Here is a 12,134-nt window from a genome sequence, read left to right on the forward strand (position 1 = left end):
AGAAGAAAAAAATCAGTCTGGCTTTCAGTTTCCTTCTGTGTTTTTTGTTGTGGGTGTTTTTTTTTTTTTCCTGATAACCCAGCATTTTAATTTTTTTTTTTTTCTGGTTATGTATACTTAAGTAATATTTAACTTCTGTCACTTTCCATTACTTAGATTGGTTCATTAAAAATCCTGAAGGAAATTAGTCAAAATAGACTCATCAGGCAAACAATCGCAGATCTTGGGGGCTTAGAACTCATGGTGAAAAACTTGGACTCTCCAGATAAAGAACTGAAATGTTTGGCAGCTGAAACTATCGCTAACGTTGCTAGATTTAAACGGGAACGACGGATAGTAAGGCAGCGTGGAGGAATCAAGAAGTTGGTAAGTAGACATTAAACTTTGTATGCCATGCATACCTATTGCCATGCATATTTTTGTCCAACAAATACTTCATGTTGTATATATGAGTCTTCTGGCAGTGTTTACTATCATTAATGATCTGGATGAGGGCATTGAGTCTATCATCAGTAAATTTGCTGATGACACCAAGCTGGGGACAGGAGTTGATCTGCTAGAGGATAGAGAGGCTTTGCAGAGAGACCTCGACAGCCTGGACAGATGGGCAGAGTCCAACGGCATGAGATTTAACACATCCAAGTGCCGGGTTCTGCACATTGGCCACAACAACCCCATGCAGTGCTACAGGCTGGGGTCAGAGTGGCTGGAGAGCAGCCAGGCAGAGAGGGACCTGGGGGTGCTGGTTGATGGTAGGATGAACATGAGCCTGCAGTGTGCCCAGGCGGCCAGGAGGGCCAATGGCATCCTGGCCTGCATTAAGAACAGTGTGGCCAGCAGGAGCAGGGAGGTCATTCTGCCCCTGTACACTGCACTGGTTAGGCCACACCTCGAGTACTGTGTCCGGTTCTGGGCCCCTCAGTTTAGGAAGGATGTTGACTTGCTGGAACGAGTCCAGAGAAGGGCAACGAAGTTAGTGAGGGGCTTGGAACACAAGCCCATGAGGAGAGACTGAGGGAGCTGGGGCTGCTTAGCCTGGAGAGGAGGAGACTCAGGGGTGACCTTATTGCTCTCTACAACTACCTGAAGGGGGGTTGTAAACAGGCAGAGGTTGGTCTCTTCTCCCAGGCAGCCAGCACCAGAACAAGAGGACACAGTCTCAGGCTGCGCCAGGGGAAGTTCAGGCTGGAGGTCAGGAGGAAGTTTTACACAGAGAGAGTGATTGCCCATTGGAATGGACTGCCCGGGGAGGTGGTGGAGTCGCCGTCATTGGAGGTGTTCAGGAGGAGACTTGACAGGGTGCTTGGTTACATGGGTTAGTTGATTAGGTGGTGTTGGGTGATAGGTTGGACGCCATGATCTTGAAGGTCTCTTCCAACCTGGTCTGGTCTGGTCTGGTCTGGTCTATTCTATTCTATTCTATTCTATTCTATTCTATTCTATTCTATAATGCAGTATAATATCAAACTTCCCAGTAGAGAATAGCAAAAATGTTTTGTTTTGTTTTGTTTGTCTTTTAGGTTGGGCTGCTGGAATGTGATTCAGTGAGGTCAACCCGTGTGAAACCATCTGAAGTACAAGATACCGAAATGGCACGTTGTGGGGCTTTAGCACTCTGGAGCTGCAGCAAAAGCACCAGAAATAAAGAAGCAATCCGTAAAGCTGGTGGCATTCCATTGTTAGCTAAATGGCTCAAATGTTCAAATGCCAGCATCCTAACCCCAGTAGTGGCGATACTACAAGAGTGTGCCTCAGAGGTAAGTATAAATGTATAGCTACATTATCTGTAATTGTTAAAGTAATTGGCTACTAAAAAGCAGAATAGTATTTGACTATGACTCAAACCAGGGCAGTTATCCCATCAGGAAGTAGATGCTTTGTGTGTTCAAAGTGTTTTTGAGAAGGTCACAGCTTGTCATGAAGTAAAGACCACATATTTTTAATTTTATAAAATAGGAGTAATTAATCAAAGAAAATATAGTGAAGTTAAATCCTTAATCATTTGTTTGGGGGGTTGGGGGAGTTGTTGTGTTTTTGTTTGTTGTTTTGGAGTTTTGTATGTGGTTCCCCCCCCCCCCCCCCCCCCCATTTTTCAATCATACTCAATAAATTTGGCAACTTAAGATGCTATATTTTGGTTAATCAGTACATTCAATTTCTACAAAGCTAACCTGCAGATGTGGCCAAGAAGATCCAATGCAGTGCAGGGCAGTGTGGTTTATGATGTTCTTGTGAATTAAATAAGACAATGTCTGATCAGTTGCAAAAAGAAGGAGCAAATATTTCTGATTTTTTCTGCAGATTTCCTTGGCAGGTTTCACAGCTTTGAGTATGTTATTTATTTTTTCACTTGAATGCAAGTATTTTTTTCCTGTTGCCATTAAAGATGAGTGGCTATTTCTCCATTTGCGGGATCATACTTGAAATTAAGGCGCATTGCACTTCAGGTGAATTTGGACACATGGAAGACATGTCTCCAAAGGCTCTGCATTAAGAAACACTCTGCATTTTCAGAATTAGCTTTTTGAACTGCACAAGTTTATGCATGCTCCATGAGGCAGCAAACTGACAGATTTTAGCTCCAGTAAATCCATATTGAGAAGGTGGAGTTTTTGAGACTTTTTTTACCTGAGCGGATTTGGAAATAACACTAAGTGCATCTCTCGCACAGATATTTCCTCTTTCTCAAATAATGGTCCCCTGTTACGATGCCTGTGGGTTAAAATCTGGAAGAAAAGATCACTAGGAAAATGAAATTCTAAGAACATATATTTCTAGCCTAGTTCTAGGAATAGATCTGTTGTTTTTGACTCTTAATGAAGTACTTCTTCATCACTTTCTAAAGCATCCTTTTATTCCTTGGCTCTGAACAGGAAGTCTGGACAACTTTCGGAATATTTTGAAGTCTGTTTAAGCAAAGTGGCTACAAAGCAGGTGTTGTACCTGGTTTTACAGGTGATTTGAAAAGCACTGCAGTATTTATGCGTTTGAGTAACTTTGAGAACACCAATAGTATTTTCAAGGCAATTCCAATGGCTTGTGCTTAAAGTACAAAAGCTTTCAATATCAAAGCCTAGAATTGTAGCACTGTGTTATTATTATTGTTACTAGTGTTATTAACTGCTAATATATAGCGTTTAAAAGATGCCCTTCATCTTTTTAGCCAAGCTACAGATTTGCAATAAGGACAGAAGGCATGATTGAGAACATTGTGAATAATCTGAGCAGTGAACATGAGGAGCTTCAGATGTATTGTGCAAGTGCCATATTTAAGGTAATTGTATTACTATAATCAGTAGATCATAATTAGTAGTAGTAATAGTAGTGGTGGTGGTAGTAGTAGTAGTAGTTCAGAGCCAGAATTAGCCCTTTGTTTTCATGTTTGTCAGTTTTAATATTGCATAGTTTTACTATTTGTGTAACTGATAGTAGTTACACATAGTTTTACTAATGTGTAACAAATTACTTTATAAAAAGGTTGACAGTCTTTGGATAATTCTTACAAGAACATTTTGGCTGCATATTTAATATTATAACTAAGTTTCTACTTGCTGTTCTTGTGGGCAAGCCCTAAATTGCACAGGTAAACAGTGGAGAGAGGCAGGGCCGACTGTGCAAAGTGCTGCCTTGGGTTTTGTGTTTGTTTGCCTCCAAGGTGGACAATGTGACAATAGAAGTACTGCTGCATATCCAGTGGTGGTGTAGTGGTGTGATGGTTTAATCCACTCGCACCCACAAAAGCTCGGCTAGGCACAGTCAGAGAAGCAAATGTGGCTGTATTTTACAAGCAATTATGAAATGCATGGAATATATACAAAATATACAGTATTTACAGTATTATACAAGAATTTACAGAAAAGCAAAAAAAAACAAACACAGAAATCCTCAGAGGAAGAGGATCCCACCCCAGGTTCCCCCCAACCTCTCTCCCCCTTCCCTTTCCCCTCCAGATGGGGATGAATTAGATGAAAAGAGAAAAGGAGCAAAATATTAGGAGAAGTTCAGTTAGCTTAAAGCAGTTGTTAAGAAGTTAGCTGCTTAGCTTATCAGTTTCAGTCCAGGGGCAGCAGCGTGCATTCTGGCCAAGAAACGAAAGACAGGCTGAGACAGAATGTAAATTCGTAAAATTACACCCCACTCATCTACCAATGAAATTAATTTAGAATTATCTTCCTTTTGTTTTCCTTTTTACACACAAACAGGGCTTGTGAGTATGCTTGAGAAACATTTGCTGCCATTAAAAATAGGATTGAGGTTATTTTTCAAGGCACGAATAGAATAGAATAGAATAGAATAGAATAGAATAGAATAGAATAGAATAGAATAGAATAGAATAGAATAGAATACACCAGATCAGGTTGGAAGAGACCTTCAAGATCATTGTGTCCAACCTATCAACCAATCCAACCCACCTAAACAACTAAACCATGGCACCAAGCACCCCATCAGGTCTCCTCCTGAACACCTCCAATGATGGTGACTCCACCACCTCCCCAGGCAGCCCGTTCCAATGGGCAATCACTCTTTCTGTATAGAACTTCTTCCTAACATTCAGCCTAGGAAACATTCAGCTAGAGAATTCTGCAGCTATCCTTCCTTAAAGGCACAGCCTAAACTGTCGCAGGTGGTTTACTCTCAAGCTCTCTTAGTGAGTTGTTAGCATATTCTGACACTAAGTTTTGTGTTTTCTTCTGTAGTAGCTTTTGCTGGCTGCAAAATAATAGATCTGGCTTTTAAAGACATCATTTTACTTAGTTCACATATTACATATATGTATTTTGTGTGTGTGTGTGTAGTGTGCAGAAGATAAAGAAACACGTGACCTGGTTCGACAGCATGGAGGCCTGCGACCACTGTCCATTCTGCTTGGTAACTCTGAGAACAAACAACTTCTAGCAGCTGTGACAGGAGCAATCTGGAAATGTTCAATCAGTGGAGAAAATGTGGCAAAGTAAAAATTTAATTGTGAAAATATTTGTTACATTATCAAGTTTCAGTTTGCATGGGTCTCTGTTGTTTTCAAAATGGTTATGTCTTGATTCTTCAAAAGAATACTTTATCATCAGTTGGGTCTTCAATTTATGTTTTGTAGCATTTAAATAATGGCCACCTGACCTCTCCAGGGTACAGTGGAGATGGTGCTGAGTTCCCAGAATCCTAAGAGTCAACAGGGACAATAGGTATCACTAAGGATTGGTTAAGGTACAGGACATCGAGTCAGGAGGTGTACTAATGCATACTAAACATTTGAGATGTGGCCCCACTCCTCTAGCTTAAAAAACGGAGTCCCTAATTCATGGTAGAGTAGTTGGCAAACTTGGCTTCAATGTTTTACATCAAGAGAGACAGAACAAATTATTTCATTCTGGGGTGCATACCTAATACACATCAGGTCCATCTTCTTTAGAACTATACTTTGGAAATATTCTGGAATCTAGGACAATTAGCCTAGATGCCTCTCTCTGACAGCAGAATGGGCTCCGAAAAGTAGCTTAGTCTGGACATCCAGCTTCCAGATGAGTAGAATTAACTGATAGGAATCCTACCATAGGTACCTACAACCTCTCGGTGTCAGGGTCCTGAGTGATGATGTGAGAATGACAGCAGAGTTACCAGTCTTCACCTTTCCTGGAAGAGCTTAATGACTGAGAATACTCAACCTGCTTACTAAAATTCATTTATCATATTCATGCCCCTTATGTAATAAAAAGCCTGCTCCACTGGAGTATGTGCTGGGTTTCTTGGTGACATCATGCTGCTCTGTACAGAGAAACATATGATTCATAGGCTGAAAGAGTATCAGCAAGAGGTAACCTCTTCCTGCAGCCCTCATTTGAGTGTACTTTGCTGGACAAACTGATATGGTAGATAACTGCTGTGTAAATATCAGAAAAAATTCTAGTAGTGAGGATTTATAATCTGGTGTTCTACTGTGCGAAATGAGTTCCCAGACTGTCACTCTACAGGCTGGCCATTGTCTTTACATACTCTACTGCAGTCCTCCTGCTTTTTGCATTCTTGATTGCACACTAACCTGGCTTTTCATGATGTATCCTTCTTTTCTGTGGGCTTTCCTGGTTTTAGATCAATCTGTGATGAGATGGACTGAATGACTTTCTCTATACCAGTAAACTAAACAGAAACAAGCCTTTCAGGGTTCAGGCACTGTTATGATCATCCAAGCTGTTTAACTGTTAGCACAGTCCCTCCCATACACACTTTGGCCTGTGCCAGCAAGTGCTCTCCCAGACAATGCCCAGACATGCCTTGGGAACAGTGCAGGCTACAGATTGTTTCCATTAGGTGGAAAGAGTGAGGCCACCCTGAACTGTGAGGACAAGAGATTTTAACCATATGGATGCTATGTTGTGCTTCTTGTCCTCAAACAAGAGAACAAGCCCTTGCCTGGTTTATTTATTAGCAGAGCTATAGCAAATAATTCTGTCCAAATGCAATAGACTTTTACTGGGCTGCTCACATATTTTTGGCAAGTGCATGGCGCTACACAAAGGCTACTAGCCAGGCACAGTTCAAGACTTCAGCTGAGGTCATGTATTATATAGTACCAAGCTTGAAGCAGTAAACCCTACCCAAAGGCAAGATGGGAGAGTGCTACAGATTCAAGAGAGAGGAGAGTATGAAAACATGTAAGTAGATCTGAAGGGATGAGCTTGATTCTGGCAAGAAGCTAGAAGTGAAAAAAAACCCTGCTGGTTCCTGCAGGGCCACATAATTATCTTAGACCTACTCCACAGTATTTCCTGTACCTGAAGCACTTTGCTGAGACGTCTTGCTGACGCAGCAGTGAGCTGATACAAGTGCCTGGTCCTGACCAGCTCAGATTTCAGCTTGTGTGCAGGCAGCTGTGCTCCTTCTAGACACAAGGTGGCCTGAGCCAACAGTTCTGTGTAGCCTGTCCAGTGCAGAGTCAGATCACATCGCTCTGTCACTGAAGCAGCTGATATTCAACACAGATAAAGTAGCCAGAGAAAATCAGGTGGTTTTGGTGAGTTGGCAGGGGGAGAAGTTTGCTTGATTTGTTGCTCTTTGTTTCATGCTGTTGATGTTTAATCTTAGAAAAAAACTAAAAATCGAGGAGTACTTCCAAATTATAATGAAGAAAGAGAGGGAGACTCTTCTATAAGCAGAGACTTGAATGATGATAAACATAAATTTACATTTCTCAGTTAGTTTATCTGATATACTGATTAATGAGCTTGGAAAGATTAACTTTTATTGAAAGAGTTCAAGTTCTGCCACTAATATCTAAAAAGTTGTTGTTGTCTTCTTGGATGATAGAAAAGCCACATGTACTACTGATTGCTGAAAAACACAGGCTATTTGTAGCTCAAATAGATGGTCCTGGAAGCTAGAGGTCATAGAGGGAAGCTAGGATGCCACAGTACTTGCCAGTCTTCCAGCGTGTTTTCAGCTACAAACACAGCTGTTGCATCCACATGTCAGGACAGATAAATTAATGTGTTTAAAAGGTAGAGAAGTTATGCTCTCTGCCACCCATTCAAGACCTGATTGGAACGTTTCACCTGTATTGTGATTTCTTCAACACAATAATTTATGTGCTTCATTTGTGCTGATACTTCTAATTCTGCAATTGAAGTTACAACAGTAGCATGTGACAAATAACAACTTTGGGTTTATTGCTGTCTTTTAGGTTTCGGGAATATAAAGCTGTAGAAACTTTGGTTGGACTGCTTACCGAGCAGCCAGAGGAAGTCCTTGTAAATGTCGCTGGAGCACTGGCAGAATGTTGCCAAGAGCCAAGAAATCGATCAGTTATCCGTGAATGTGGTGGAATACCACCTCTAGTGAAGTTACTAACCGGAACTAATCAGACGCTACTTGTGAACTGCACCAAAGCAGTGGGAGCTTGTGCAATGGAACGTGAAAATATGACGTAAGCTATTTGTGCTCACAGCATTTTAAACATTGAACGAGAATTGTTTCCTATTTCAGTAATTCTGACATAAATATAGTCAGTTTTAATCTGATTTTAAAAGATATTTTACTTGGTTGTTTTTTTTTCCACAAGGCTGCATGGGCTAGTTACATCCTACTGTAAAATGTGATGAATATTATAATATATATATGTGTGTGTATATATATGCATATAATTATATAGATATAGAATGCAAAGCTTTAGCATTTTGGAGGGAATCAGATAAACCTTTAGTAAACTGATTTGCATTAAAGTCAAAATTCAAAGCTACAGAGCATTGTTTAAAGTGCTATATAATAGGTACCTGTTTTGCTTTCTCCTTTTACATCTATTCTCGAGTAATAAACAACAGCCTAAATTAAAGAAATTAATTCTGAAAGGAAATGAGGACATTAAAAATGTTCACATTATTTTTCATTACAGTTCCGGTATTATTTCTGTTTTGTCCCTCTACATCATTCCTTTTATGAACTCAGACTTTTTTGCACCCTTTTCTCCTCTCTCATTCCCTTGCAAAATCAAAGAAAATAGGCTTGTCTTTTACCAAGAGAGTTGCTACTCTCTCTGACTTTGTGATGTAGATTTGTACAACTTACAAAGATCCTTGAGTTTTATGATTAAGTGTTCCAGTTAAATCTTGAGGTGAGCATTTACTGTGCTTATAGTCCCCTGTCTGGGATATTTACCTCAAGATTTTCGGCATATTTCCCTCCTTATACATAAAAAAGGTCAGAAAGAGAGTTTTATTAAGCTCCTCCTGATCTGATTTGCATAATTCACTTGATATTCGTATAGCAGTGCAGGGAATTCTTTTCCTGAATAGGGCTTTTGTTTTCATGCTTTGGCTGTCACCCAGTGGCAAGAGGCTGGATGGTACACAACTGTAAACATGGGTTGTATGAACAGTTAGCCATGTAGCATAAAAGTATAAATAAATGAAATCACTTTCATGACATGTTTGAGTAGAATTCAGCCTCCAGAATATTGTACCAACCTAACAGAATGAACATCTTAAACCAGCTGAGACATTTAAGTGCCAATTAGTATAAACCGGTATTCATAAAACCTCAGATGTACTCCAGCACTCAGGACTATCACTTGTTATAGCCAGTATGAATAGCTTCACACTGGAATGTGGTCAGTATAAGCATGTAAAACAACACAAGTTGCTGCTAAAATTGTTATAGGACAAGTCCATCCTGTTTTTAAGAGAGAGTACATGTTGTTTGGGACAAAATTTTATAGAGTGTGCAAAGAGTGGACAAAGGAATCAAATGCCAGATTTGGTTCATATGAAAAAATTCCCTCTTGAAGGCACTCAACATTTAAAATGTTTCAAATAATGTTTAAAATCATTAACAAGTAAGCAAGGTTTTAGATGAAGAGTAGAATATATTTTCTACCACTAAAAAAAAAACAAATAAAAATCCTCTTACATGGAAATGAATATTAAGACTGACAGGTAGCTGATGTATTGTGCTATTTGGACTTGCAGTGCCCCAAAAAAGGGACACTCATTCCTCTCCCTTCTCCTCCTCACACCAGTACGGCAGGAACTGGAATTGTAGCTCCTCATCCAAACTGCTTTCCTCCTTTTTGGGAAGGATAAGTCACCAAAGTTATGAAGGATACGTAGTCTCATAGTTTGTAGTATCACCTTGTTTCATTGACAGCATTTGGGACTAACCCAGTAAGTAGTCTTTTTAGAAACTACTGTGGAGTTCATTCTCTTTCTGTAAACATTTTCTGAAGTCCATAATCAAAAGGACACATCTTGCCCAGAGATGTGGTTGAGGCTGTGTCTGTGGAGACATTCCAGGTCAGACTTGATGTGGCCCAGGGCAGCCTGATCTAGTTGGAGGTGGCCCTGCTGACTGCAGGGGGGTTGGATGAGATGACCTTTGAGGGTCCCTTCCGAACCAAAGCAATCTCTGAATCTGAAAATCTTAACAAGGATGTGGAGGTGTGCCAAGATTGTCTTCTAGAAAGAAGACAAAGCCAAGCCACATGCATGTATGTCGGTGATAAGAACTTCCTATTGCAGGTTGATTCTTGGATGTTTCTGGTCTTCCTGCTTCATCTAGCTGGATTCCTATTACATTCTTTATTTCATCATCAGAATGGCTTATTTCATTCCTCAGTATGAAATATAAGGAGTTATGGACTTTATTTTTTCTCTCCTATTAGCTTTTCTTCTGACAAATTTGTCTGACAAGTCTTGGGGCTTGTTTTCTTTGTCATCTGGTACAGACAAACACTGGTTAAAGAGTTATTTGTTAAGTTTGGCACTACAGGAACTCTGAAAACTATGATGATTTGTATGGATTCTGCTATTATTGACTTTCATATGTACTAGAAACCCCAAACAAATTAGGAAAATTTAAAGGGGGTATCAAGGCCTCATAAGGATTGAGAATTTTCATGAAGCTGCTGGAGGGTTTAAGAAGGTGTGGCTTAGAGACTAAATATTCAGTTGGGCAGTATTCTGTTTGGAATGCAATTATTGCAGCAGTAGGTATGTGGAAACCATACAGATTGAGAGTGGTGCTCCTGTAATTTCTGTTAATGTCTCAAGGGTCAAATGTCAGTGAAATGTGTGGGATTAACATAAGGAGTAAGATACTGATATAGATTATGAAAAACTGAGTGTATTCTGTGAAGCAGAGCCACTAACTTCTGAAGGAAATATTGATCCTTTATCATATGTTCCATGGGGGAAGCTTGCACTGACAAAGAGAGACTAGTAGATCAGCACAGATAAATCTACGGCTTCTGTAGGACTTCATATATGTTTTATCTCTGCTATGTATCCTACCTGACATGTTTAACTTCCACAACCACTGAGTGGGAGACAGGTGAATCTACAGCTTCCATAAGACTTATACATTTTCTCTGCTATGTATCCTAGTTGACACTTTTAACTTCTACACTTACTGAGTGGGAGGCGCTGTAGTGTTGCTTTTCTGCACCAAACCTTTACTTTAAGGCAACTTCAAGCAGTTAAGTGATTCTTAATGACTCTTTAGCTATGTAAAATAAAGAACAGCAGCCAGCTTCTCTGATAGTAAAATATAAGATTTATCTTTAAACCAAAACAACTATATGACCAAACTTCCTTACTCGTATGTGGATATCATGAAGCCTCTCTCCATGCTCAGTCTGCTGCACAGCCCCTGACAGGGATGATGCTGCACCTATTCATGTATTTGTCTTTTTCTCCTACTAAAACCAGAGGACTAGTGCTTATTATTTAACTGCCTCTAGATTTTCATTTGCCCATGGACTTCATCTCTTGCATTCAAAAGGGAGAGTTTAGAGTCTTACAAACTAAACTGTACAATTATTTTAGCCAAACAGATGGAGCTTGAGTCACTGGTATATAATACTATATATCAAAGCAGTTTGCAGCAACCAGTGAAAGTTTTAAGGAACATGCTAAAATGTGGTTTCAAAACAGATGAGATTACATTCTGCCAGAATGAAACCCTGTAATCTTACCAGTGAGCACAATACAGAGTCAGTATAACTGTATTTATTTATGTTTGTATTTGCGGTCTAAACTGGCAGGCAATTAAACCTGAGCTCTCAAAAGTTCTGGCAAATAATGCTGCAACAGAGAAAGATGATAGATATAACAAACAGATGTCCAGCCCGTATGCATGTCTGTGTGTTTAAGCAATTCATGTTGAAGTTTCTACTGGAAGTGTTCAATATTGAAGTTTGAATTTGGATGAGAAGTACTAATTCAGATTAAGAGCTTTGCTACTTTCAAATGTATAAGGAGAAAAGTAAATTTCTGAAATCTTGACCCACATTATCCATAGACATCTCATGATGTTCAGTGATGTTTTGATATCAAGGTTCTTAACTAAAATCATGTGAAAAGTCTTTATTAAAACAACTGTTGGCTGTGAACAGCCAGCAAAAGTAATTCCTTATAATTACCTTAAATTATCTGCACTGGTCAAATAGCAAATACCAATTCACTTCAGCCTAGACTTTCCAAAATCTCTGAATGGCTCTAATTGACCATGAGACATATTCTATATACACCATACATTAGCTGTTCTGTGTGGAAACCAGGAAGATGCTTTGCTCCTGCACCTTGCAGTTGCCTTTCTGTAGGAATGGTGTCAGCTGTGTACTTTTTCACCTCAGCTCTAATGATGTCTGGCTA

General features: G+C 39.7%; 1 protein-coding gene across 1 annotated transcript in view; it reads left to right on the top strand.

The window, feature by feature from the left end:
- The window catches only part of ODAD2 (outer dynein arm docking complex subunit 2), a 67,738-nt gene that overhangs the window by 23,249 nt on the left and 32,355 nt on the right, over nt 1–12,134 (top strand). The window contains exons 7-11 of the mRNA XM_068146435.1: nt 157–366; nt 1,521–1,757; nt 3,164–3,274; nt 4,797–4,951; nt 7,673–7,915. Coding sequence (XP_068002536.1) covers nt 157–366; nt 1,521–1,757; nt 3,164–3,274; nt 4,797–4,951; nt 7,673–7,915 — 956 coding nt within the window. The remainder of the gene's footprint in view (nt 1–156; nt 367–1,520; nt 1,758–3,163; nt 3,275–4,796; nt 4,952–7,672; nt 7,916–12,134) is intronic.

Source organism: Melanerpes formicivorus, unplaced genomic scaffold, assembly GCF_026170545.1.
Source record: "Melanerpes formicivorus ecotype bairdi unplaced genomic scaffold, bMelFor1.0.p_v2 SCAF_13, whole genome shotgun sequence".
NCBI classification, from domain to species: domain Eukaryota; kingdom Metazoa; phylum Chordata; class Aves; order Piciformes; family Picidae; genus Melanerpes; species Melanerpes formicivorus.